The following is a 27,902-nucleotide window of genomic DNA, read 5'->3' on the forward strand; positions in this document are numbered from 1 at the left end:
AAATCTGTCCCACAAGAACTGATGTTCAGTTTGGCAAGAAAGATTCATGAAGAGCCTACGGGGGCTGAAAATTTGGTGCCACTGTGCCTAACAACTTTGGAGAAACAGCAAGTCACCTGCCAGACAAATGCTTCAACCAAGTGCTTCTGAAATACCTCAACAGTTGGGGATGGAAGAGGAAAAAGGGGAGAAAGAGAGAATCTCTCTACAAATCTGCAGAGCTTTCCATCAAATGCTGGGAAGAGATATTCAGAATAATTTTACATCTCTCACAGGAGGGAAGGCACTTTCCTGTTGTTCCCATAGTAGAAACACATTAATTGCACAACTGCTGTACTAAATCAAAGCACTCCCCCCTTTCTGTTATGCTCCCCATTTACAAAAAGCAACAACATAGTTTGGATCTGGAATGACACTTTTTATCAGGAGTGTCCAAACTGCGGCTCTTCAGAAGTTAATATGCATAGGTGCTGACTCCGGGGCTGAAGCTCCACTGCTCAATCCCAGGCCCTGCCCACACTCCACCCCTTACCCCAAGGCCCCTGCCCCTTCCTGCCCCCTCCCCTGATCCTGTTGCACTCTTGCTCCTCCCACCTCCATCCCAGAGCCTCCTGTACACTTCGAAACAGCTGATCGCGGCAGGCAGGAGGCACGGGAGGGAGGGGGAGGTGCTGATTGGCAGGCCTGCCGGCGGGCAGGAAGTACTGGGGGGAGGGGGACTGCTGATGTATTACTGTGGCTCTTTGGCAATGTACTTTGGTAAATTCTGGCTACTTCTCAGGCTCAGGTTGGCCACCCCTGCTTTATATTATGAGACCTAAACAAGAAAGAACAAAAGTAAAGTCTCCGTGAGAGTGCACAAATGTGTTTCTCCTCTAACATGCTGTATTATCTTTGACTCACAAAACAGCAGCTACTTCTGCAGTACCCTTAGAAATGCGAAGGTGAAGTAAACAGAAAACAAGATCATAACAGATATATTACACCTTGTACACTAACACCAACATGTTCTGTGTTTAAAGACCAAATTTTAAAACAAGATAGTGTACACCCATGACCATGATAAAATACAACTACTTACCTGCAGTTCCTAAGCTAAGTAGCACAGCAACCCAGAACACCCAGAAGAAAATGAGAATCAAAAAGGTCCATAGTGGCTGGAACAGTAGGGAAGGGACCCTGCTAATTATTTTATTAGCAACCCAAAAGAGCTGTACAGTCAGCTGAATCCTCTTCCTTAGTACAAATATGAGGGAAAGTAGAACCATCTATTAAAAGAGATGAAAAACAAATCAGAAAAATACTAAACTAGGAATTTCTTTCTTAAATTATCAGAAGTTGTCAAATTTTGTAGGGGGAGCATGGTGCAGATTTCACAAAGGGACCGCAGGAGAACATGTCTTTTCATAAAATTATTATGCACTAAATCTTTAACACTGAACTGCAAACAACACCTAAAAGACATAGCACACTGGAAACTATAAAACAATAAACATTCACAATAGAAGCTGCTTCACCACTTTTCTAGTCTGCTCTACAAAGATGCCAGAAGCTCTCAGAAGAGCCACTGGGAGCAGATGATGTATTTGGAATTCTACAAATGGCAAATGTATTGCACCTGAACAAATCTGCATCCAAAGAAACCTTTTCTTATTCTTGTATTTAGCAAGAGAAGAGGTGCAGTGCCCACCGTCTGATAATGTACAGAGAATATGCAAGCAAGCTCCAGTGTATATCACAATAATATTGGTCATTTTAACACAATACAGACTGTTCATTGTGTGCAACCACATTTTCTTTTAAAGAAACATTAATGTAACTGACTCATTTCCCAACAATATATGAACTATTCACACATTCATACTGGGCTACGATGCTAAATAAGGTGAAACATTCATTTCAACAGCATAAAGTCATACTAATCAGGTTGTGTGGTGAACAGGAGGTGGATGACTGGAAGGCAAAAATTTAGCACTACAGCTTGTGGCCAGCAAACTAAACAGCAGCACTAAGCTTCCACCCCACTGCAATGGCTGTTACCTTGTACGTGGCACAAAGGAGCATGTTGGGTCCACAGGATTCACATTTCCATGGATCCAGTGTCTCTCTGCTCACTCAGCCCCACCATTAGCTTAACTGAGGATGGCCTATAGACCCACACTGCAGCAGTGTGCCAAGGGCAAAAGTCCTGCAGCACAGCTGCTCTGCTGGCATCGTCCTACAGCCCTAGCACAGGGTTTAAGTTTGTGGAGAGCCTTGTACAGACTCTACATGATACAGGTGAATGTCCCATAAAATGTAAAAAAAGGATTAAATAATTATAAGCAGATCTTATTTGGCTGCAAATGGAAAGCAGAATGCACCTGAGTGCAATCCACAAAGGGATAAACTGACCATGTCATGGTTGAATCACCATCACACAGCCTCAGTTACTCTCTACAGTGGAGTCAAGTATCAGAACGGTAGCCGTGTTAGTCTGGATCTGTAAAAGCGGCAGAGTCCTGTGGCACCTCACAGACTAACAGATGTATTGGAGCATAAGCTTTCGTGGGTGAATACCCACTTTGTCGTTATTCACCTACGAAAGCTTATGCTCCAATACGTGTGTTAGTCTATAAGGTGCCACAGGACTCTTTGCCGCCTCTACAATGGAGTTTCCACTTTTCTATGTCAAGCGTAAATAAAGGAGGGAGCACGTGCACTCACATTGCTATAATATAGTTTTATTTCAAGGTTTCAGATTACCATCTCTAACATTAAGCTCCCCAAAGATCATTCTGTAAAATTTCTCACCGTAATCACGGTAGATAGGATAGCAAATCCAAGTAAAAATTTTACATTTTCCTTTTCAGTTTCCAGTTCTATGCTTGGGTCGTTGGTGTAGTCATAGTAGAGCCACCACAGAACACCTGAGACAACTAGAACAAACACAAATCCATGAAGGTGCAGACAGTGCTTCACAAGTGACTGGCAAGCTAATGCACACAGGTTATGGCTCTGTTACCTTCTCCTCTTCAATTACAAATTAACTGAAGAATGGAGCAGTGTAGCACAAAGTGAGAAACATTAGGTATAAATCAAGGGTTCTCAAACTGGGGGTCAGGACCCCTCAGGGGCTCTCGAGGTTATTAGATGGGGGGGTCACGAGCTGTCAGCCTCCACCCCAAACCCCACTTTTCCTCCAGCATTTATAATGGTGTTAAATATATAAAATGTGTTTTTAATTTACAAGGGGGGTCGCACTCAAAGACTTGCTATGTGAAAGGGGTCACCAATACAAAAGTTTGAGAACCACTGGTGTAAATGCACATATCTGTGCTCACAGAATAAAATGGTGTGGCTGGTTTGCTATTTTGAAGTCAAAGCCAACATTAAGTCTGGTCTTCTTGCAGCTTTGAAGTTACAGCCTCATTGCAAGAGATAAACATAACTTATAAGATAGCTCACATTTCAGGCTTTGATCATTCTTAATAGTTCTTTCTTTATAAAGGATGCATTGTTAAATTCTCTATTTAAACTTTGTTGGAAACGTTAACACTGATCATACTCAAATCATTTGTCAAAAGAAATACAATCTACAGACATCTATAAATAATTGAAATAAAACAAACCTCTCAGCACCCTGATACTACAGCTAGATCTGCATAGTCAGACCTTTTCATCCACACAGAGAAAGGGTCCAGCATGGATCCGATTGCAGGACTGGGACCCAATTTAGCTTACTGAAGGATACCAGAGGAGAAACAGGTTTGCTGTTTTTTCCTTTATGTTTTTCCTTCAAATGCGTTACTTAAACACCCATTATAAATAAATATACTTACATAACAATCCAAACACAACTAGTGTCACGAAAATATGGATCAGAAGTGTGGTGATGAATCTGAAGGTTAAAACCATTATTAAAGAGAAGGCTGGAAAATTAAAAAAAATATATAGAAAGAGTTAACTTCAGATGACTGTTATGATCTATTTAATCAGACTAATTATTTTACAAAGAAAATTTAGTTTTTTCTACATTCCAGATTTTTTATACTTGTAAACACTGATCTCAAAAGCAGAGACCAATAGGTTTTAAAACTGAAGAGATTCTGTTTTGACCAGAAATGTTCCAAAATCAGGCCCTAAAATGACCAGAATTAGTAATTATGTAGAATAGTCAGGTTCTTAGGGTAAATTCATTACTGGCATAACCCTTGCCTTCTGAAGTCCATTCTCTCTAGGATGGATTTACCCTCTGTTCTCTCATTCTGAAGCTAGTTTTTGTTAATTTCAACTTACTCACGAAACATGAAATCAAAGCTATCAAACTGCTTTTTTTTAATGCTGAAAATGTAAAATGTAAAATTACAATTACCTATTAATAACTAGCTTAATTACTTTAATACTTATAGGCATATCAAAATTTTTCAGTTTACATGAGTAAGACTGTTACCTTCCTGTACTGTAGCTGTTGCTCTTCAAGGTGCGAGTGCACATGTATATTCCACTCAGGGGTCCATGCTGAGTGCACCAAAGCCAGAGAACTTTGCCTAGCAGTACACTGATGGGGCAGCGCTACCATAAGGGCGATCTCCTCAGTCTCTCTGTTCATCCCTGTGGTTCCAATCTACTGATTCAGTATCATAGTCAGATTTCACACCCAGCACTAAACAGCCTGCACCTCACAGCATGGATGCTGCATGGCTAGACAAGGAACAGGAGTGCTGTTCTGAAGCCGTTCGACAGGTTCTACTAAGGGCTACCTATCTGGCTAATGGAAACATTTTTCAATCTGATCCCTAGGCTGCAGGATTCTACCAATACAATCCTGCATTCAGAACATTCTGGAGCAATTGTTGCACCTCCAGTCCTCTGGTCCGTCTCTCAGTTTGTGGAGGGTCCATTTGGCAGCGATTCTGGCATTTCATCCTCCATCCAAAGCAAATCAAAGTCTTCTCAAACTCCATGGTAGTCAGATTTCTGAAAGGATCACTTCTCTTCCCACCCGTGCAGGAAGTGATTCCTCACTGGAACCTTAGCACTGTGTTGGAGGACTCATGAGTCGTCCATTTGAGTCCTTGGCAACTTTGTCTTTTGGTATAGTAGAGACAGAGAATCAGTTATTTGTGGCCATAACTTCTTCGAGTTGAGTTAGTGACCTGCAGAGCCTCATGGCATATACCTAGTATAACCAGTTTTTCAAAAACAAGGTCACTTTGGTGCCACATCTTAAGTTTTTATCTAAGGTCGTGTCAAAATTTCATCTTAATCAGACAATATTCACCTGTATTTTTTCCCAAACCTCATTCAAGCGCTGATGAACAGCTTTTTCATTCCTTGGATGAGACACAATGTTTGGCATTTTACTTGAAGGGAACTAAACCATTCCGTTCATCAATTCATCTTTTAGTTTCCTTTGCAGATTGCATGAAGGGTCTATTGGTCTCCATGCAGATGACTTCCAGGTGGATAACTTCCCGTATTAAAACAGCTTATGGGATAGCTCAGACTTCGCCTCCCCACAGGTTAAGAGCTATATGACTAGGTCCGAGGGGCATCGGTCACATTTCTCAGTGGTGTTTTCACATTGGACATTTGCAGGGCTTCTACTTGGTTTTCCATACATACTTTAACCATATATTACATTATTATAATGGAGTGCAGATCAGATGCAAATTTTGGGAAGGCAGTATTAAGCAGACTCTGAGCCCCACTTCCTTCTGAAACTACTTGTGAATCACCTGAGTGGAGCACACATCTACAATCACTCGAAGAAAAGACTGTTAGTTACAGTACAGATAAGTGTTGTTCTTCAAGATATAGGTGCAGAAGTGTATTCCACGACCCACCCTCCATCGCCTCTGCATCTGAGTCTCAATTCTTAATGTTTGGTGAAGGAACTAAGAAGGGTCAGAGTGCTCTTAAACAGCTTGGGAAGGAGCTAATGGCCAGAAGGCACCATCCCTACAGGTACTACTAGGTAAGGTTCTCTGGCTTTGATGTGCTTGGCACATGCACACTCAAGGGAAATACATGTCTGCAATCACTTGAAGAAGAAACTACTTTCTAAGACCTCAATGGCCCCCTAAGAACGGCAAGAAAAGAGGAAATAGTATATATCATTAAAACACACCTCATGCTACGATAAATTCTGATTTTATAACTTTTTCACCTAAAGTTTTTAATGGAGTCAGACAAAAAATCAAACAAGTGATGCAGAGTAAGTTTCCAGTCTGGTTTCTATAAATCTGAATTTCATTAGTCTACTAAATGTCTTGTGAAAGCAAAACAGCAGTTCTCTCTTAAACAAAACAAATGTTTCTATGCAGCAAATATCAAGCGTCAATATTTTTAAAAATTGCATTATTCTTCCTACAAAGGTTTGAAACATGAAATTCTATTTTAACAATTTTTTTAAAATCCCTCTTCTATTCATAACTTTACCTAGTGCAAGGACACTCAGTCCTATTACAGTATCTCTTCCTGCCATTATTCCACTCAGAATACGATGAAAAGCATCGACTTCATTTACCACATTTATCAAGATGGACGCAAACTGCGAATAGCACTCAGGGTTTTGTGGAACACAGCGATTAAATAATGGGAAGGATTTGCTGGAAAGTTAAAAAAACAGAGGTGGGAGAAAAGATTGATTACTGGAGAGTAAGGTTTCAGATACATTCAGGGATCAATCCCGCAGTCCCAAAACAAGTGCAATTCCCAATCAAGTTCCTGAATTTTGTTTATATGTTGTATTATGTTTGCTTGCTTTTTAGTAAAAATGAAATACGTTAACACTGCCACCAAAATAAAGAAACAGTTCCAAATTAAAGTAAGCAGTTTATGCTGAATTTGGAATATTCAGACTGAACTTTAGGCTTCCCCTGAACTATTTCAGATTGTCTCAAAACACGTTTCAGAACTTAAGCCAACATACAGAGATCATTTCACCCTACCCACTAAACTGCAGCCTTCTAAACTTCTGGGATAAAATAGCACAGCCAATTTAACAATGCACAGCAACACTGCACAGTAGTTTATAACGGAAAGTGAGTATCTCTACCTGATTAAAACGATGGGAGAGATTTAGGAAGGCAGAACATATTCAGCTAAATTGGAATTTGCTCAGGTCATTGTGATTAATACTCCTACTCTTAGGAAGAGAGACACAGGATCTTTCATGGCCACAAATAGTCGGCAGGTCAGTTATATTTCATCTGAAAGACAGCACGTCTATCAGCATAGTGCCTTCATATGAGGTATTGGTTCACTATTGACTCAGGAACAGTACCATCTACTGAACACCAACAGTGTTTTCTGCTCATTTTTGGGCTCCTATTCAAATATGAACTGGGCTTGACTTGATTAATTTGGGAGAATGGATGGAATCAAAGCACAAGTTAGTACGGCTGTAGTAATAAGTATAGGTATTTTCAATACACACACAAATTTTGCAGAGTGTTTAAGATATTCCAACAATCTTTAGGGTGTATTAAGCTAGACCTGACCAGCTTAGAATACAAGTAGCCCAGTCAAATATTTACATATAAAAATAACGTTATTTGGCATTGTTAGCCAAGTGTCTTAAATGTACTATCCCTCTAGTCTTGGCAATGCTACACTAAGCCAGCAAGAAGGTTTTTTAGATCTCAGAGAAACTCATGTGTGTGTCTAAAAGGACACAGCAGTCCATCAGCATAGTATGCCTCCCTAATTAATAAGTAAATGGTGACTGTTACTAGGGAAACTGCTTCGACCAGTTTTGCTTTTATGAGGAAGTATCACATACATAATAGAAACTGTTCTCGAGGATTTCACGCTGCAGAGAGGAAATACAGATTGTCAAAGAAATAAGTGTGAGGTGCCCTCTTTTCAATTTATTTCATGGTTCACCTCTGAAAGGTCTCTCATGCTCTTTTCCTCACTTTCCTTTGTGCAGCGGAGTAGGGAAGCATAAAGAGTCCAGTTCTGTGCCTTCAGGAGGCAATGGGACTTCACTTGAGCACATGCTTAAGAATCTCTGCTGAACAGGGGTATGAACAGTGTGTGTGTGTGGGGGGGGGGTGTATAAACATGAGAATTCAAAAATATAAAATCAAAGATATTAAACAAAGTAAAATCATTCTGATGGTTATGCATCAAGTGAAAACACAAAATGGGAAGGACAGTCTTTGAAAAGTTGTCTTGAATAAACAGTGCAGTAAAGCACCCTGTAATTCTTACCTTGGTGGAACTGGCAGTGTGGGACAAAGCTCAGCTGCCTTTGGATTTAGTGTGTAACTGGATATGTTCAAGTTATAAACACAAAGGCAAGAACCTATAGAATAAAAACCCCACACATGGTAACCTGTTATTAGTTCACATCCATTTCTGGGCAGAAAACACACTTCTTAAAAATCTAAATAAATAGCACTTAATTGCATGGCTGCTCAAATCAATTGCTGTTTTCAAGATTTTGTGCAGCATAATAAATATTAATTAGCAAAACTGCAGTGTTTTTCCTCAATAATTTTGTATTTAAGTAAAAACAAAAACAAAACAAACAAAAAAAACCCCATGATGCTAAACACTGTTCTGTTTAGGAGACAGCTTAAAATCTTATACAGTCCAGATAACAGTTTCATGAATCAAGATCAAACCCCTATCTGTTCTCTACAGAGAGTAATATTTTCAGTTTTTCCCACTTTTATCACTAAATTGTTGTAACTTGGTTTAGGAGAAGCAAGTACAACCAACTGAAACACTGGAAACCCCAAATTTCACTAAACTCAGATGATTATACTATTTTCTTTTCTCTCATTTCTCATACCTCCAGAAGCCTCCCCTTAGGGCCAAATTCAGAGATGTGTAACATGGTATAAATGAGACTTACTTTATACCCATTTGCTGGGCAGACCAAGCTTAGCCTGAGAAATTCGGCAACTGATCTAATAGAAGGTCACTCTAAAAATAAACTGCAACCAGCAAGTCCTTTAGTTGTCGCGATTTACTTTGCCACTGGAAATGGTCTTGTTGACCAAGAGTACATAAGTTGGTATGGAACTGCTCCTCCACCTTACAAATTTCTGGCACAGTTTAATAAGTCCCAGAGTAATAGGGGAATGGTGAAAGTGACAGGTGATGGACACCGCTGGGAGTCATAGTTGTGAACCTGCACGTGGGTAGGTCAAGACTCTGCATTGACTTGGGGTGATACTGTAGTCCAGCAGCATCTTGATTGACTCAGCTGCTCGACTCAGGAATAGCACAGTTGACCTCAATCAAAGAAGGGTGCTAAAAAAGTTCTCCTGAAAATTGCTCAACCTGAACAGCCCACTGAAGCTGGAGGACATCCCATCACGCAGTCAAAATTCAAACAAGCCTTGAAAAGTTTCCTTTGTTTCAATGTTGCAAGGTGGACTGTTTGTAAGCTGCTTTACTGTCCAAACCAAACTAATGGTCCTGCCCGGTGGACTGCTTCAGTTGCTCAAGAGCTTGAAGGATATTGTATCCACATTGCAGCTCAGAGAAAGATGTGACTTGCTGAAGAGGGTCAACTGGCTGAGGAGCATGCTAGGTATACTTTCTTCTGGAAGGGACACCCACAAAATGAGCCAACACAGGAGCTGGCTTTGCAATCAGAAGAAATTGTGTCTCTTCTCTGGACAGCCTACCCATTCTATGAACGACAGACTGAGAACTCTGACTGCCTCAAGAGGTGAATGTTACGCTTCAACAATCAGGTCTTACACACTAACAGTGATTAACTCTGATGAGGGTGTGACATTTTGGAGTTCAACCCAGACTAGTAAGGGGTTGTGTCACCACCTACCCTGCACCTCTGGGTGCTTTCAAAGCTATGCTTCTGTGGTTCACAGCCTTGACACCAACAGCCTGCACACAAGCATGCAGGTCACACCCGGGCTTCCACCGCCCAGTTACTATTTGTAGAATGACCTTAATACTTCTCTGTCCTGAATTTCCCCAAAATCATCTGCCAATCTGCTGAGGGCCCCAGAACTGAGTTACTGTATTACCCTCTCTGACTCAACAAGTGAGAGTTTTGCTGCTGCTAAGCTGTATGACAACTCCCTGACACACCAGCTTGTGTGCCTTGCCAGCAAACTCTTCAGGGCTCTGCCAGCCCAAACCTTGCCCTATAGGTAACAAACAGTGAACCCCAACTCCCAAGTTCCCCAGAATGCCTCCCTTCAGCGTGCAGCCCTCTCCTGGAACATTCACAGAACTTAATAAGCTCTTTGCTCCTTCAAAGAGACCATGCAGATCATTAATTTAACTGGGGTTTGACAAACACACTAATTTCAGTCACAGCTCTCAACTGGTTTATAGTAAAAGTAAAACAAGTTTATTTTAAAAAGGGCTTAGGATTAAGTGATATCCAGTATAAGGAATAAAGACACAAAAGACTACAAACAAACAAACAAAAGTAAAAATATGCTGAAAATTGTTTTAGTCTTAGAAGCAAGTTACAATCTTTGCCTAAGCAGGTTTCTCACCAAACTAAGTTCCCAGAAGACTTCAACCCCTTTGGCTGAAGGATCCAGCTCTGGCTCTTTGAATCTCCCAAGTGATGGACAACTCACCTATCCTTTTGCCCTCCTTGTATCACCACAAAGTTCACTGTATCTGTCTCAAGAGCCTAGAAGGCTTCCTGCTGTTCTTCCCTTCTTGTGGATTTCCTATCCTCATGCTAATTTGTATTTAAATGGGGCTTCCATTGTTTTGATTCCACACTGCTTAATTTACATTGGAGACAGATAGATAGCTGCCCTTCCTCCTGTCTGGAAGAAACCCTGTTTTTCCCTGTATTTGATCACAGACTTTAAAGCATAATATCAGTGAGTATCCATAATTCCTCCGAGAGTGTTAATACATACATTTCACAATGATATTAATCACCAGAGTGTCACTGGCTTTCATAAAAAACCTTACTAGATACAATTTTAGAATACAGTAATATTGTATACAGTCAGTTGATTCAATTGCTTATCATTTGAGGTTCAGAACCCTGTCTTTATTGTTAAGAGGCTACCTCCCCCACTTGCTAATTTGATACCTTTTTTTAACCTTGCATGTAAATGTACATTCACTGTCTCTGCCTGATGACCAGGCTTGTCAGATAAGGAAATGACAAATTCCTTTGTCTGAGGCAGACTGTGCTTATGTATTGCTTGCCAAACACATTTTAAGAACATATTTCTAGTGCATATTTATAACTTTGTTCACATCCCATACATAAGTCACACAGGAATATTAATGAGGATATATTACATGCCAACTTTGGAGCATATATCACGACTAAGGATACAATTCTGTCACGGAGGTCATAAAGATCATGAACTCCATGACTTTCCGGGACCTCCATGACTTCTTCTGGGGCAGGGCTGGAGCAGCAGACCCTGGAACAGCTAGCGAGTGGCCAGCCCTGGGGCCGAAGGAACAGCGGCCGTGGTAAGCTCTGGAGTTGTTGCAGCAGCAGCCAGCCCCAGAACCTCAATTTGGGACAGTTCCTCAGATCTGTCACCCAAGAAAAATGGCTCAGGTTTGGGAATCTCCCTCACATCCTCAACAGTGAAGACCGATGCAAAGAATTCATTTAATTTCTCCTCAATGGCCTTATCGTTTTTGAGTGCTTTGCTGAGGCAGCTAATAACTTTGGCTTCACCATCAGCCCAACAAAAACCAAGCTTATGTACCAGCCAGCTGCTCAACAGCCTTACCAAGACCCATCAACAAGCTTGGAAGGTACCAGGCTCCAAGCCATCAAACAGTTTACTTATCTCGGCGGCATGTTGAACAACGAAGTGACAACTGACCACGATGTGGATGCGTGAATTAAGAAAGCCAGCACTGTATATGGTCACCTCTATCACTGAATCTGGAAGCAACATGGAATATATCTACAGACCAAAAAATCAAAGTCTATAATGCTGTTGTCCTCACTACATTGTTCCACGGGTGCGAAACATGGACCTGTTACCAGTGGTATGTGAAAAATCTTGACAGTTTCTATTTGTGACACCTACAATGATTGCTGGGCAACAAATGGCAGGACTGGATTTCCAACACTGAAGTCCTAGCAAAAGCTGGTTCAGTTGGCATCAAGACTCATTTGATCAGTGCCCAAATGGAGACGGACTGGCCATGTAATTTGTATGCCTGAGACTCATCTATCAAAACAAGTCTTATATTCCAAATTAAGCTCCAGCAATCTTAAGTGTGGAGGGCAGATTAAATGCTTCAAAAGACACCCTGAAACAAAATCTGCAAAAAATGCACATTTTGAGTTGAATAGTGAGCAACTGGTGATTGAGCATTCTTAAGGGTACGATTCGGTGATTTTCCAGAACCTCCATGCCTTCCAAAGTGGCAGAGCTGGAGCAGCGGCCCCAGGGCTGAAGCAGCCAGGGCCAAGGGGGGAGGAGAACGGGGGTTAGGCCAGCCCCTGCCACAGGAGTGTTAGGATATAGAGTATAGGCCTTTACAGACAGGCCTGACAGGTGGGGAAATTGGAATCATGTTTTGCTAAAGGGGAAAATGGGAACAGGGAATGGGGTGGGGAAATTGGAATCATGTTTGGCTAAGGGCAGGAATGGGAACAGGGACACAGGTGTAAGGCTCTGTGGTGTCAGAGCTGGGAAGGAGGACACGAAGGAAGGAAACTGGAATCATGCTTGCTGGAAGTTCACCCCAATAAACATTGAATTGGATATAATTGGTTACATAATCATGTTACAATATGTTAGGATTGGTTAGTTAAATTTCAGGAAAATGATTGGTTAAGGTATAGTTAAGCTGAACTCAAGTTTTACTATATAGTCTGCAGTCAATCAGGAAGTGGGTGGGTGGGTGAGAAATGGGAACAGGGGTGGGGAAATTGGAATCATGTTTTGCTAAAGGGGGAAATGGGAACAGGGAATGGGGGTGGGGAAATTGGAATCATGTTTGCCTAAAGGCAGGAATGGGAACAGGGACACAGGTGTAAGGCTCTGTGGTGTCAGAGCTGGGAAAGGGGACACTAAGGAAGGAAACTGGAATCATGCTTGCTGGAAGTTCACCCCAATAAACATTGAATTGTTTGCACCTTTGGACTTCGGGTATTGTTGCTCTCTGTTCATGCGAGAAGTACCATGGAAGTAAGTGGGTGAAGGAATAAGCCCCCTAACATCTTGGTGCTGGTGACTCACTCGGATGCATCGCATCGGATAGGTGAGTGGCAGCCTGTAAGTCCCCCTCCCCAACAGTCCGTGCAGCTGCTTGGAGGGGGTATCACGAACTCTCGTGATGGTAGTTGTGGGTTCTGGCAAGCCAGAGTAAAGGATTTTTTGGATAAATGGATGAGGAAGAACAGGGGCCCATACCAGGTGCAGGGGTCAACCTGGGATGAGATTAAAAAGGAAATGGAGGAAGTGTTAGGGGACCCAGAGGGATGGGGGGTGGCTGAGGAGCCCCCCCTTCTTTGGTATATGGGTAGTGGAAGAAGGTCCCTACTCATTGGGACTGAATGCCTTCCAGGGAAAGGAAGCACTTCAGTCCGCTTGTGAGAGGTTTGAAGTAAGGGCAGCATTATGGGAAGCTGCCAGTAATCTTTCAAGTTTGGTGCTGCTTCAGCAAGGGCTGCTGAAGGGTTGTAAATTAGTTATGGGTGGTTAAAGATGATTTGGCACAACAGGGTTTAAAGTCAAAAGCAGAGTTAACAGACTACCTTTAGAGACTGGAGCTGGGACTTGGTCCTGGGGGAGTGGAGAGAAAGAAGAAGAAAAAAAAAAAAAGGATTCAAAGTGCAAAATGGCAGGGTTTGCAGGAGCAGGTAACAACCCCCACTCTTCTCCCAGAGCCAGAATGAGTACCTGGGGATAAGGGTTCCCAACTGTTTCAACCCAGGGAGCCTACTCTTGACTCAGAGCTAACTATGTCCTTTTCTCCTTTTCCTTCTTCTTTTCTTCGGTTTACTTAATTTGTTGCTGGTAGCCTATACTTTAAACTGACCCGACAGGTTTAATTGGTTTCTTTCCACCTCTCCCCCTGCCTTTCCACACTCTTTTTGTTTTTCTGAAGTTTTAATGGAGTGTACTTTGGATACTTATGTGAGATGTTTTTGGTTATTTTGGACAAAGTATGAGGGAGGTCTGCTGTATTCCACTGGAATTTTTGGAGTAAAAGATCCATGGGCATCCATGGAGACAAATGTTTTACTGCCTCTTTAAACAGTCTCAAGGCAAAGACAGCACAAGTTAAGGCAGCTGTGTGGCAATAATTGTACTTGGTGGCTAAGTTGTTACAGATAAATTGCACTACCTTAAAGAACTAAATATAGGAGTAAGTGAGTGAAAAGTTACAAATAGCTTTTGCAAAAATTGATAATACAGGGTTTTCAGGAAAGTAAACATTTGGGAGTTGTGGAAATGGTAAAAGGTAACAGTTGTGGTGTTACAAGAAGGAAGTTTTTGTTTAATGATAAAACCCAGTTATATAAATATAACTGTATGTGCAACTCTGTGCAGTCACATTGGATGGAAGCTTTGTAATTAAATTATCCAAGGGGGTCAGGTAGAGTGGCTACTACCACCACTCTGCTTCTGTCCCCAGAAGCCTTTACAGCTATTCTGAAGGAAAATTGGCTCATTTCCCACAGAAATGGTCTATAAGGGACTGCTGCAGGCAGCAGGAGGAGAAAGAATCTGATCAAAATTATCTGACTATTGGGTAATGTAATCAAAATCACTAAAGGAATGTAAGGGGTTTCTATTGGAACTTAACTTGGCTGCCCCTGATTGTGTCTAGTTGTACAAGATGGAAGTGTAATCGGGGTACAGTTGTATAAAAAAGAGTAATCACAGTGCAAGGGATGTTAGGCAAAAGAGAATTTTGTGCATGTGCACAGGTAAAAGAAAAGGAAAAGGGGAGGAATGATGGGAACACTGAGCCTTGGGGTGGCTCTGGGAGATCAGATTGTTACTTTGGTGGGTGTGCATGAAAACTCTGTGGGCATGGGGGAGGCAGTTACACCTTGTGTAAAATGAATATGGCTAATATAATGTTATGGAGGTTAAACTATATGGAAGGAATGTGCATTTTCCCAGGACGTGTGCAGTGTATATTGGAGAAGGGGTAAAAGAAATGCAAATAAAACATGGTACTTCATTAAAATCCTATTAGGGCTCCAAAAGGAGCCACAATAGGTTGTGCTTTCTTTTTCAGATCTCTGTGTGTTTCGGAGCAGGAGATGAAAGTGGAAAGTAATCAGAACTCTAGTGGAAGTGAAATGTTTCCCTTTTAAGACAGTCTCTGAGCTGGTAATAGCTTTGGATCCAGAAGCAAGCTAGTAAGCCTCTCTGTAAAGCTTGGTACAGCAGAGAAACTATTGCAAACATGGTCTGTTGTACAAGAGGGGAAACGGAGGTACACCACCTCATGAATTTCATAAATGACCAGTGAGTGGGGTAATTCACTAACCTGACTATAGAACAAAATAAGGGGTAATTCTTCTGTTTTTCCTGCAATTAGCAAGGAAATTTCTAAAAGAAAGTGATATTATTATTAATTATTATTATTATTATTAAGCAATAATCTGTCCCCACCAGGGGGGTGGAAATTTTTTCTTTTGTTTTTCAGACACTCTACAAGCAAGCTAGCACCAGCGGGAAAAATAACCCAGAATACCATCGATCTGTGTTTTGTGTTTGTCTGTGGTGTTTGTCTTGTTGCTAGCATTGTTGTGTTTTAATGAACAGAAAACCTCATGACATGGGTGGGGGGTGGCTTCAAAAGGCTGACCTGGGAGGGGAGATGTGTATGGGAATGCAAAATGCTCAACTAGGAGGCCAGCACCTGTGTAATAGCTACCGTGGTACCTGGAAATGGAATGGCAACTAAGGTGGTCCCCACAAGCCCTATGGAAATAATGAGAAGGGGAGGAGCTCACTGGGAATCAATGGAGGGGTGTGTAAAATAGTGTAAATCAACAGAAGATGTTTGGATGTGCCCTTCTCCTATGACTATGGAGGAGCAGAATCAATGGCCTACGCAAGGGGTAGACAATTGGGTGTACTGTGTATAAGGTGTTTTGCTGGGAATGTACATATTGCTGGGGGTATAATTACACCAGCCCATAACCAAACTACACCCATCCACATGCTGCTGTCTGGACTTTGGTGCACAAATGGATCTGTGAATCTTACTGCTGTGAATAAACAAACCAGGGCATACTGCCTGATTCCATACCAAGTGGTCAAGCTGGTTTGGACAATATCCCATTTCTCTGGGAACATTCAGTAGACTTATGATATGGACAAAAGCATGCAAAACTTGCAGGAACAGCTTGTTGCAACTGCCAGCAACTGGACACATAAGATCGTGACCCTGTCAAAGGAGGAGAGGCAGTGTTTTGGGGGTGTCTCGGATGTTGGACCATACTGCAGTGGTCAGAACTTGGTGTTGCTGTGGATTTTGTATTGTTAACTGTACTTGTACTGTACTGCATATGGAGATAACCTATAAGTAATGTAATAAGCCCTCCAAACCCTGCAGTGTTCTAGACAACCCGGACCCAACCTTCTCGGGCCCACTATAATGGGAAGTCTGGAACACTAATTGGAATAGGTGTGGTATGCCCGTACGAGAGAAGGTGCAGGGCACTATACAACACAAGGGGCAGTGGGACAAATGGAATATCCACACCTTCCACCTTGATGCCTGGCCCTATCAGGAAATGTGTCGCCATATGTCCTATGCTTTTCCAGGGATACCTGGGCAGGAGGATCCCAAAAGAAAAAAAAGGGGTGGAGTGTTAGGATATAGATATTCAGGCCTGTCTTTAAAGGCCTATACTCTAAGAATTTAGGTGTATTCTTATCACTTGGCTAGTTAGAGGTATAAAAGAAAGAATCAAAATCACTGTCTGCCAGTGTAAGGTCCTTCTCTTACTGTGACAGTCTGAGGCCCTGTTCTTAGGCTAAGGCCTTTGGCTAAGCAACAGAGGCAGCCATAAGCTGGGAAGCGAACGGTCACCTCCTCACATTCCAAACTAGTCACATTGAAATAAGGTGCTATTGGACTGTGAGGAATACAGTCCTGTCCTGATAGTGCCTATCACCTCCAGAGAAAGGGAAGTGCCTAGAAAATGTAAAAGAAAACTTAGTTTGATAGCATACTGTCTGGCAAGAACTCACTTATCAATAGCTGGGATGTGAAATCCTCACTTCTGTATTGTTTTGTCACTATAGTTCCCACTTTACTATTTTTTGTCTGTATAATCTCTGTCTGGTTCTGTGATTGTTTCTGTCTGCTGTATAATTAATTTTGCTGGGTGTAAACTAATTAAGGTGGTGGGATATAATTGGTTACATAATCATGTTACAATATGTTAGGATTGGTTAGTTAAATTTCAGGAAAATGATTGGTTAAGGTATAGCTAAGCAGAACTCAAGTTTTACTATATAGTCTGCAGTCAATCTGAAAGTGGGTGGGTGGGAAATGGGAACAGGGAATGGGGGTGGGGAAACTGGAATCATGTTTGGCTAAGGGCAGGAATGGGAACAGGGACACAGGTGTAAGGCTCTGTGGTGTCAGAGCTGGGAAGGGGGACACTAAGGAAGGAAACTGGAATCATACTAGCTGGAAGTTCACCCCAATAAACATCAAATTGTTTGCACCTCTGGACTTCGGGTATTGTTGCTCTCTGTTCATGCGAGAAGGACCAGGGAAGTAAGTGGGTGAAGGAATAAACCCTCTAACAAAGAGCAGTGACGGGGCTGGAGCAGCTGCTGGAGTCAGCCCCAGGACTGCCGGAGCAGCAACCAGCCCCCAACTGCCATAGCAATGGCCCCCAACAGCCCTCCTGGCAGCGCTCCTACTGTTAGTCTGCTCTGCTCAGGGTATTTTTAGTAAAAGTTAGGGCTTAGGTTGTGGGCTTCTGTGAATTTTTCTTTATTGCCTGCGATCTTGTCCCTGATTTTTACTAAAAATACCTGTGACAGAATCTTAAGCTTAAATCATACTGCATGGTACCACACCATAAGGCAATGTGTCCTCGACTTTGAGAGGAATCATGCTAAGCAACTGGAAGCACAGCCCCAGGCACAGAAACAATGTGCAGCTCAATCAATACAACCAGGCATATGACCTGTGACCTGCGCGATAAATGTTCTTCACAAATTGGTCCATGGAGTCACACAAAGACCCATTAGTAAAAACTACGATTGTCACAGTCATCCTGAAAATCCTGGTGACTAGCATCATCACCACCCATTTGCTGATGTGTAAAACAATGGAGTCTACATTGGTATAAATTAAATGCTTTGGGGACAGAAGAAGGTGTATCTATGTGTATGGTCAAGAAAGAGAGGAGGCTTTTTTTCTTGCTAAACACTTCTCTTCGGTGTACGAGTTTCACCCATCTACATTTCCTTAGACTCAGTGGGTCATACTAAGTGGGAATGTAAATTATACATTATTACATGTAAGTCTAAGGGAGCCTACAGAGAATTTAAGTTGGAGCAATATACACGTTGGAGGGTTGGGAAGATGGTGGAATTACCCCAACTTCAGCTCCCTCTAGGGTCACCTCTGAATCTGGCTCCAATTCTCAGTTTCATTAATACTGAATCTTTAAAATGTAGATTCCAAAGCTATGCGAATTTATTAAGGGAAACAAGCACAGCTTTATTTCTGCCTTATCTTCTGCATTTCATTATCATCGTCAATCACCAATCCTCCAGACAGGAGGCACACAAATACTCTAAATACCTAAGTATGGGGGTCTTGTTTTTTCCCATTAAGATAATGGCAAAAACCTTATTCTTGTAAACTGAAGCAGGATTGGGCCCTTAATGATTTAGAATGGAATAAAATATCGTCCAGCCTCAGACCTAAGAACTTTAGTCCAGTATCTTCAGGCCCTCTGCTGGTAAAACACTACATTACCATAATGCTAGTGAAAAAGCAACGCTTGGATATACTCAAACCAATTAAAATGCAATATTGTACGCTCTCTAAAGACAGATATGCAAATTCTTTAAATGTGGGTGGAGTTTCATGTAATGTAATTCAGTTATGCTGAGATTATTTAAGGAGCATCACTGGGGTACGCAGCTCTCGATGACAAAAAAGTATCAAATAATAATCAAATCTCAAAATTACATTAAAAAAACCTCATTGTAAATAGCTATTCTTGCCATCCAATCTATGAAAATCAAAGAGAACAATTCTCAGAGCGCTAGTCATTGCCTGCCAAATGCCAAACACTCTATTCAGCGAGCAGTGTTGGCCAGGTTTATGTAGTTTATTGTTTAAAAAAGAAAAAGAACCAGATTTAGAATCAGAACTTCCCTGCCTTGTGCCCAGAGAACTCAAACCCTGCGATTTTTTACAAAATGCTCTGAATAGTATATAAATAGTTTCTTAATTGTGCGTGCTGGGGTCCTCCAAGGAGCATTTCAGACTTCCACATTCAGCTTTGTATTCTATACATGGATAGCATTGGGTAGAGGCCAGGTAATTTTTTGTCTCGGTTCTCTGGTATCTTGAGTATGGAGTCTTAGCTGTGTAATGTACTGCTGAGGTAGGGATCAATTTTCGCTTACTCTATTTAAATGTTGAAAAGCAATGCAAAAGAAGTAACTGTTTTTGCACAATAGCTATTTGTCTATGTTTATTTAGAGTATCAGAATACAATCAAAATGATTCTACTTTGGCTCTGAAAACAAAACTCATTACATACAAAGGGCTCACAGATCTGATACGTCGATGGAATAACAGTGTTTCACTATCGTTTTAATTGAATTTGAAGGATCCAATTCAAAGTCAATGCAGATTTCTGAAACATACAAATGGCATCCATTCACTAACTCCCCCTCCTCTGAACTACTTTGTCCTCAATAGCCACCTTTCTGCTGAACAATCCAGTCCTGTGCAGAAATGCATACAACAGTTTTATACACACAAGAGATCCATAAAATTTCTGATAACTAAAACATTTAAATAAGCATGAACTAGAATATGCTTTCCATTGACTTAAATAAATTAATGATAAAGTAAACATCCAATGTAACATATTTCAAACAGGAGTACATTTTATAGGATTTAAAACTGCATAACTCTTCCACACACAGATTAAGGAATCCAAACTCTTTATTACATACCATTGTTCTTTGCAAAAAGCTGGATGTCTTCCAGAGTGTTAAGTTGCTCTTGAGGACAGCTAGATACACACAAGGCGATTGAATTGATTTTAAGGTTTTTAATTTCCAGACCGCACGAATTCAAAAAGAACACATGTCTAGGAAGGAGGGAAAAGATTCTCTTAAGGCAAGCTTTCTATTTTTCATATCATTTTGAACCTGCTCACTATCTTTAAAAACAGTACAAAACATGACAATCGGTAATGTGTTCTTCCATACAAAATTGGAACACCTGGATTTTGAAGCTAAAAGTTAAAAACTGATTCTACCACATGCTACATTTTACACTATATTTTTACCTCATCTTAAATCAGATTATAGGCCCCAAACATGCAGTCAACCCACATGGGCAGGCCATTACGTTCGGTGGAGTTTCCTGGGGTACGTGAATCCAAAGGCAGGATCAGGACTATAATTTTTGCAATTGCTACTGTATAGTATTCTTGCACTCTTATTTGTATCTCTCAGCCCTGGTCTACACTGGGGAGGGGGGGTAATCGATCTAAGTTACGCAACTTCAGCTACATGAATAACGTAGCTGAAGTCAACATACGTAGATCGACTTACCATGGTGTCTTCACCGCGATGAGTCGACTGCTGCTGCTCCCCCGTCGACTCTGCCTGCGCCTCTCACAGCGCTGGAGTACAGGAGTCCACGGAAGAGAGCTCGGGGGTCGATTTATCACGTCTAGACTAGATGCGATAAATCGATCTCCGCTGGATGGATCGCTGCCCGCCGATCCAGTGGGTAGTGAAGACATACCCTTAGTAAAGTGCCTATATGCACCAAAGTTTTATTTACTATAGATCATTTATTCCTTCAACAATGATCAAATCTCAAGTGTTCGATTCATTTAAAAATCTGATATACTTACTTTTTATTTGTCATATCCTGTCCAGAAAGAGGTGCACCTTCAATATGAGTGTTCTTCCTACCACATATATTCCCATAGCTGTCATACCCATATACAAGTCTTTCTGCAGATCCAGCTGTTACAGCATAGCCAGTTATAAACATCTATTAAAAATATGTTATATTATTTTTTTCTTTTGAATTTATGATACACAGAATACTATGCTTTTTTTCCTCCCCCATTCAATGAATATTCCTTGTTTAACCTACATAATTTTTGTCTAGTGCTTGAAAAACCAGGCATCAAATTTTCAAACATTGTTTACACTGTAATGAATATTTCAGAGTAAAATTCACCCCTGCCTAGAAGGCCAGAGCAAGGCCTTTGGACCACTTAGGCCCCACAGTATGTTGTCTTTAGGACCCTTCCAAATTTATTATAGAACTTGGAAGGTGTGTAGTTAATGAAGCAGGAAATTACAGGAAAAGAAAAAATGGTCTTGTGCTTAAAGAAGCTGAACATCCTGGAAAACTGCATTCTAACCATGGCTACATCAGAGTTCCTGTATAATACTGCACAAGTCACTTCCACCAAACTTTTCACAGGTGTTCAGTAATTGTGTATTCCTCATTTTCTGGGTGCCCACTGTGAGACACCTGTGGCCAGATTTGCAGAAGCTCTGAGCACTCACAGCAGCAACTGAGGTCAATTAGAGCTGTGCCTGAATATATAAAGTGATGTAAAAATGAAAGTACTGTACTCCTGGGGACACACATTGAATGAGAAGGATAAAAGAGAAATATTGATTAACTAGCGATTCACTGAAGGAGGCTGGGCTCCAACACAAAAAAAAATAGTATGTGATCATGTAACTAAAGACTGTAGCATAATACATATGCATAAAAACACCAAATTAAGGTTGCACAGGCAACATTACTTATGGCATTTCCTAACTTTTGCATGCTTGACTTTCAACTTAAATATTCTTTTAAGGAGTTGGGTTTTTTTTTTAAAAAAAATGTAATTAGTCTGCACAGAACTGAGCCTCATCCTGCAAGGAATTAAGTGCGTTCATTACTTTAATCATATGAGTAATCAGATTTGTACTTAGGTGTTCAGAGTCTAGTGATTTATATCAGCAGTTCTCAACTGGGGGGTCCACAGCCCAGTTTCAGGGGGATCCGCAAGCTCCGAGCCCACGGGTGGAGTTGGGGCAGCATAGGAGGCGTTGCCCCACCCAAACTGCAGTGCCAGAGCGAGGCAGTCCCATAGGCAGCTCCATACTCCCCCCACATTACTTCTCCCCCCATCTGAGGTTCTGCCCCCTGGCCAGATCAGAGGCCGGAAGCCAGAGGCGGGCAGCGTGGGGCGGTTGCTGCTCTGGCTGGTCCCATGCAGTGGACAACTGTGGCACTCTCCCATCTCCTCTTTCAGCTGCTGCTGGTGCCTGGGGCTGCAGTTGCTCCTCAGCCCCCTTCAGCTGCTTGCATTGCCAGTAAGAGCTGCCCGGGTGGATGAACCCAGCTCTGGGGCCAGCAGCGACCACAGGAGAGGGGCCCTCCTGGCACACAGCCCCTAGTTACCCTCTCCCTGCATCCTGAGCTACACCTCTGCCTGCACACAGCTCCCAGCTACCCCCTGCCTGCACACAGCCCCTAGTTACCCCACCCTGAGCTACACCCCTGCCTGCACACAGCCCCTAGTTATACCCTCCCTGCATCCTGAGCTACACCCCTGCCTGCACACAGCCCCTAGCTACCCCACCCTGCACCCTGAGCTACCCCTCTGCCTGCACACAGCCCCTAGCTACCTGTCTCCCTGCACCCTGAGCTACCCCCTAGCTACCCCACCCTGAGCTACCCCTCTGCCTGCACACAGCCCCTAGCTACCTGTCTCCCTGCACCCTGAGCTACCCCCTAGCTACCCCACCCTGCACCCTGAGCTACCCCTCTGCCTGCACACAGCCCCTAGCTACCTGTCTCCCTGCACCCTGAGCTACCCCCTAGCTACCCCACCCTGAGCTACCCCTCTGCCTGCACACAGCCCCTAGCTACCTGTCTCCCTGCACCCTGAGCTACCCCCTAGCTACCCCACCCTGCACCCTGAGCTACCCCTCTGCCTGCACACAGCCCCTAGCTACCTCACCCTGCACCCTGAGCTACTCCCTGCCTGCACACAGCCCCTAGCTACCTCACCCTGCACTCTGAGCTACCCCCTGCCTGCACACAGCCCCTAGCTACCCCACCCTGCACCCTGAGCTACCCCCTGCCCGCACACAGCCCCTAGCTACCTCACCCTGCACTCTGAGCTACCCCCTGCCCGCACGCAGCCTCTAGCTATCCCCCCTGCACCGAGCCACAACCCTGCCCACTCAAAGCCCCTAGCTACCCCTCTCCCTGAGCTACAGCTGCTGCACACACTCCTAGATGCCCCCTGCCTGCATCCTGAGCAGTTTTCATATGCTCTGAGCTGAGCCCCACCCCCCGTTTGAATTATACATTTTTGGTTGCACTTTCCCCCCAACCCAGACAGGCTGGGTGGCCTGCTAAGGTGAGTCAGGGGGTGGAGGTGGCGCTTCCTCCCCAGGGCCCACCGTACAGACTTGGCTCAAGCCCTGCAGGGCCATGCCTCCCCCAACTAGAAGTCAAACTATACCTATACCCAAGCCCCTCCCCTTGGAGTTTTTATAGCATGGGGGGGGGGGGGTCAGAAAGAAAATGGTTAAGAACCTCTGATCTATATCACTTGACTATTGTCATGCCTGAATTTTTATATATTAATTTCTCTTAATATGGCATTGTAGTGACTCCATAGTTAAGGTTGCTGTGTATATGTGCATCTCAACTCTGTCACAATAAATATTTTTAGATCCAGTTTATTTATACAATAAATATACTTCCAGCAATCAGACAGCTACCTCAAAAGTAGTAAAAAAGAGATGCAGTAGCCTTTTGTGACCCTACTTCTAAATATGAAAAATTCTGACAGATGGAAGTTATAAGTCCAACAGAACTTTATTTGCTAAGCTAGCCCATACTGCTTCCATATAGATTGCAAACTAAGACAAAAGCTCAGCACACTGAATCTGATCTACAACTACTACTAATAAATGGCTGGCTGCAAACATTAAATGATTACAAAAGGGTATGCCAACATGTATGCGTCAATAACGTGCACTTCCAGATCATGAAACCACCTGAAACACAGCCAGTGTGAATAAACACTGGATGTCACCACAAATTTGTTTCAAACTAAAGGAAACCATAATTCAAATGTGAATAATAAAATAATATCGCAGAGAGTAAGCAATAAGAATAATGAAAGAATAAAATTGCTGGATACCACCATGGTTTGACATGTCATATCTACATGTGCATTAAACGCAGAGTGGCATACAAAACTCATCCTGCTTCTCAAGTCAGTTTAGTTTATAAAGTGTGCCAGAGACTTATGCAGAGTTCTTTTGCATTAATTGTAATTTTTTAAAAAAGATGTCAGAAAATTGAATAGGCTATGATTACTAATTTGCATTGTGGTAATGCCTAATGGCCCCACTGTCCTAGACATTGTACATAAACATAACAAAAAGACAGACTCTGCCCCAAACAGCTTGTTCTAAGTACAAGAAGATGATCTTGCCATTGGATCCTTGCAAGCACCTGGTCGAAGGGTCTGTGTGGAGCTAAACTGACTTCATTGTGGCTTTGTGCAAGCACAAAGTTCTCCTATCTGACCACAAAATCGAGGCCCTATAATTTCTGCAGTGAGGTCACCTGAATTTTGATTCAGAATCACTTTAAGCTTACAGTAGTTCTACGTAAGATTTCTCTTTCAACAGATAGCATGCTTACCAAACCAGCCCAAAAAAGAAAGAATAAAATCAACCAGAGTACATCTGTGCATTTTCTATAAATTAGAGGTCTCCATTCTCTTTGTCCAGAAATCCCATCTACAGAAACCTAAAATTAAAAATAAATTTTAAGTGTAATTAAAGTTATAGTACTCAGTTTCAAACATCTGAAAAGCAGTGAAAGAGTAACTTAGTGTGCACAAAATGTCAAACGTTTGGTAATGTGTGTATTCTTAAGGATAGCAAATTTATTTTAGGTGTAGTGCACAATATTGCAATTTTAAATCACCTAACTGTCCTCCAAATAATGGAAACTACTTTAGAGTGCAGGGAAAATGGGACACATCCAGACAAATGATAGCTATTCACACGGACACCAACATCCGGAGACTACTACCTACTCCTGCAGAAGACCTGGCCCACGAGTACCCTGAGAGGTGCTTCTATGTGACTATACTGGGCGAAGAAGAATTGTCGAACAACTTTAAGCCAGCACATTCTCTCCTCCTTTTTTCTAAATACTTTTCCCCCGATGTAGTGATCGAGTTTGCTGCTTCTTAGCATTTGGACTCACTGAAGTGTCATATCGATCAGTTTAGTATCCGACAACAGCTCTATCGGGGGGCTGTATTCTGTGCCAGCCAGGGGATGGACTCGATTTAGCGCCAGCTTTGATCTCAATCACGCCAGCGTCAATGGAGTTACTCTGGACTGGCATGGCTGTAGCAGACATCAGAATCTGGCTCCTAACAGGTCTTTCCCATCTCGGACTACTAGCGAGGAGTTGTGAGAGTCCTAGAGGGGGAGGAAGCCACCCAAAGACCCCGAAGCGCCAGGTAAATGGGATCTCCGTTCGCAAGAGCTAAACCCGCACAGAAAGAAAAAGGGGGGAGGGAAATGCCGCCCCTGGTTGGGGAGCGAGGGCCGCTGCCGAGCCAGCGGCGACGAGACTGGGAGTGCGTTGAGCAGGGGATTCCCGTACTCGCCACCTCAGGGGACGTGAGGTGGGTGCCCCGGGCTCGCAGCCTCCTCCCTGGACCCTGCCACAGACGCTCTTGCAGCAGGAGGGGGAGACTTTACCCCCCGGGCGGGAAAGGCAGCAGCTCCACACTGCGGGCGGGCCACCAGCCTGTCGCTCCCCCGCGGGGCTCGCAGCTGGTCAGTGCAGCCCAGGCCCTTGGTGCGTCCCACGGAGGAGCTGGGGAAGTCGGGGGGGCTGCAGCTGCTGCCGGCCGCGGGCGCCCTTCCCGCCCGGACAGCGGGGTCTTACCCGGTACTCGCCCCAGCAGCACGCCATGCCGAGCAGGGAGGGGGCGCCGCGCGCGGGGGCCCGCCTGGAGCGGTGCAGGAAGTGGAGGGCCGCGCTCAGAGCCGCCCGCCTGCCCGGCGTCCAGCGGCGGCGATGCGGTGCAGAGACACGGCCCCTCCTCCCTCCTTCCAGCCCAGCGCGGGGCGGACCCCTGCCCGGCTCGCCTCGCCTCGCCTCGTCTCCTGCAAGGGCCGCTGCTCGGCTCCCAGCCCCCGGGCAAGGGGCACCCCCGCCTGGCGCGCACTGCGAGCCTTTCCCCCGCACCCCTTCCCCCGGGGAGCCAAGGCGGGGAGCGTGTCCCCCGTTCCGGTAGCTGCACCGGTGCCAGCCCGAGCGTGGGCGGGAAAGGTGCCATCTGCGGGCAGAGCTTACTCCCCTGCTGGGGTACAAGCTTCGCACAGTCGCTTTCCCTGGCTAAGGGTTTGCATTGTACAGGCGCCGCCGGCGACACCAGAGTCTGGCTGAAATCAGAGCAAAGCCCCAGTACAGACGTGCGTGCTCCTCGCCCCCTTCGGGGCGTATCCGAGTTCAACCCTTTAAAATGAGATGTTAAATTGAGGAACTTAAACCTCTGCAAAAGACCTCTTAAGCCTCGTCTACATACAGTTTTTGCATCCATTTAGAAACCGATACAGTTAAATCAGTGCAACCCCCTAGTGTGGATCAAAACGTGCCTCCCAGTGCAAATACTTCTATATCAGATTAAGTGCATCTGCCCTGGGGGTTGCACTAGTTTAACCATATCAGTTCACTTTAACTGTAACAGTTTCTAAAGTTACATACACTGTATAGTTTGTATAGTAACATCAGGGTAAAAAACTGTGTTTAAACCAGGCTTCTATTAGTTTAGCTTGCATTAGTAAATTTACAGGCAAAGCTAAACCAAATAAGCCACTCTTGAACTGAACAAAGAATGTCCACACAGGACTTTGCACAAATGGTTTCACTAAACAGTTTAAATGGTAGAAGTTAATATGCTGTCCATGACCTGTTCCTCCATTAAGCCCAACCTGGTCATGTCCCTCCCTGGGTAGGATGTCCTGCCATTTAGAGGATCCTCACCCTCTGGCTCAGACTGACATTGTATTTTTGTATTATTTTCTTTGGCATCCTAACATCTATTTGTCTTCTGCAGTGTTCCCACCATCATAATCTTTTTGATTGTAGCCAATCCCATACTGATTTCACATCCTACTCTCCTAACTTCTTCCCTTGTCTTAAAGTCATTCCACTTTATACCTGACATCTTTTGAAGAACTCTCATCTCTACTGCCTCCAGCCTTTTGATATCTGTTTCATTTAATTCAGCTACTTCCAGACCATGGAGTAATCTGTTAGAACATTGGTGTGATAAATTTGTACTTTGGTATCAAATGTTAATTTTTTTCTAGAGTTAAATTCCTTATCTTATGCAGATGACATCCTTCAATTAGCAGACATATTTGAATTAATGATGATATTTTTTGCTACTATGGAAAATTGGTGTCATTGACTTGGACTTGGAATAAATGCCAAGAAGATGAAGTTGTTGCACGTGGAAAATGGACAATAGATAAAGTATTAAAATGTAGTAGTGGTGAAGTCATAAAACAAGTAGAATCTTATGTGTTCCTAGGAAGCTTGATTAGTGCTGACAGGTTCTATCAGAGACAAGGTTAAAAGGAGATTTACCTTAGCTACACGTGCTGCACAGAAACTGACAAAATTATGCATTGATGAAAACATCTAAG

The 27,902-nt window shown here is 43.2% G+C and overlaps 1 protein-coding gene across 3 annotated transcripts in view; it reads right to left on the reverse strand.

Annotated features, from left to right (window-relative positions):
* SLC44A3 (solute carrier family 44 member 3) overlaps window positions 1–26,264 on the reverse strand; it is a 73,803-nt gene extending 47,539 nt beyond the window's left edge. The window contains exons 1-9 of one of the 3 annotated variants that reach the window (XM_073356997.1): window positions 26,134–26,264; window positions 24,865–24,972; window positions 21,035–21,177; window positions 20,121–20,179; window positions 8,203–8,296; window positions 6,424–6,593; window positions 3,822–3,911; window positions 2,794–2,918; window positions 1,082–1,268 (exon numbers count right to left, since the gene is read on the reverse strand). In XM_073356997.1, the coding sequence (XP_073213098.1) occupies window positions 1,082–1,268; window positions 2,794–2,918; window positions 3,822–3,911; window positions 6,424–6,593; window positions 8,203–8,296; window positions 20,121–20,179; window positions 21,035–21,177; window positions 24,865–24,972; window positions 26,134–26,160 (1,003 nt within the window). In that variant the 5' untranslated portion in view covers window positions 26,161–26,264. Of the gene's footprint in view, window positions 1–1,081; window positions 1,269–2,793; window positions 2,919–3,821; window positions 3,912–6,423; window positions 6,594–8,202; window positions 8,297–20,120; window positions 20,258–21,034; window positions 21,178–24,864; window positions 24,973–26,133 lie in introns of all 3 variants that reach the window. The other 2 variants (XM_073356996.1, XM_073356999.1) reach the window with 2 other exon arrangements.
* Between the last annotated feature and the right edge of the window lie 1,638 nt (window positions 26,265–27,902).

Source organism: Lepidochelys kempii, chromosome 8, assembly GCF_965140265.1.
Source record: "Lepidochelys kempii isolate rLepKem1 chromosome 8, rLepKem1.hap2, whole genome shotgun sequence".
Lineage (NCBI taxonomy): Eukaryota > Metazoa > Chordata > Testudines > Cheloniidae > Lepidochelys > Lepidochelys kempii.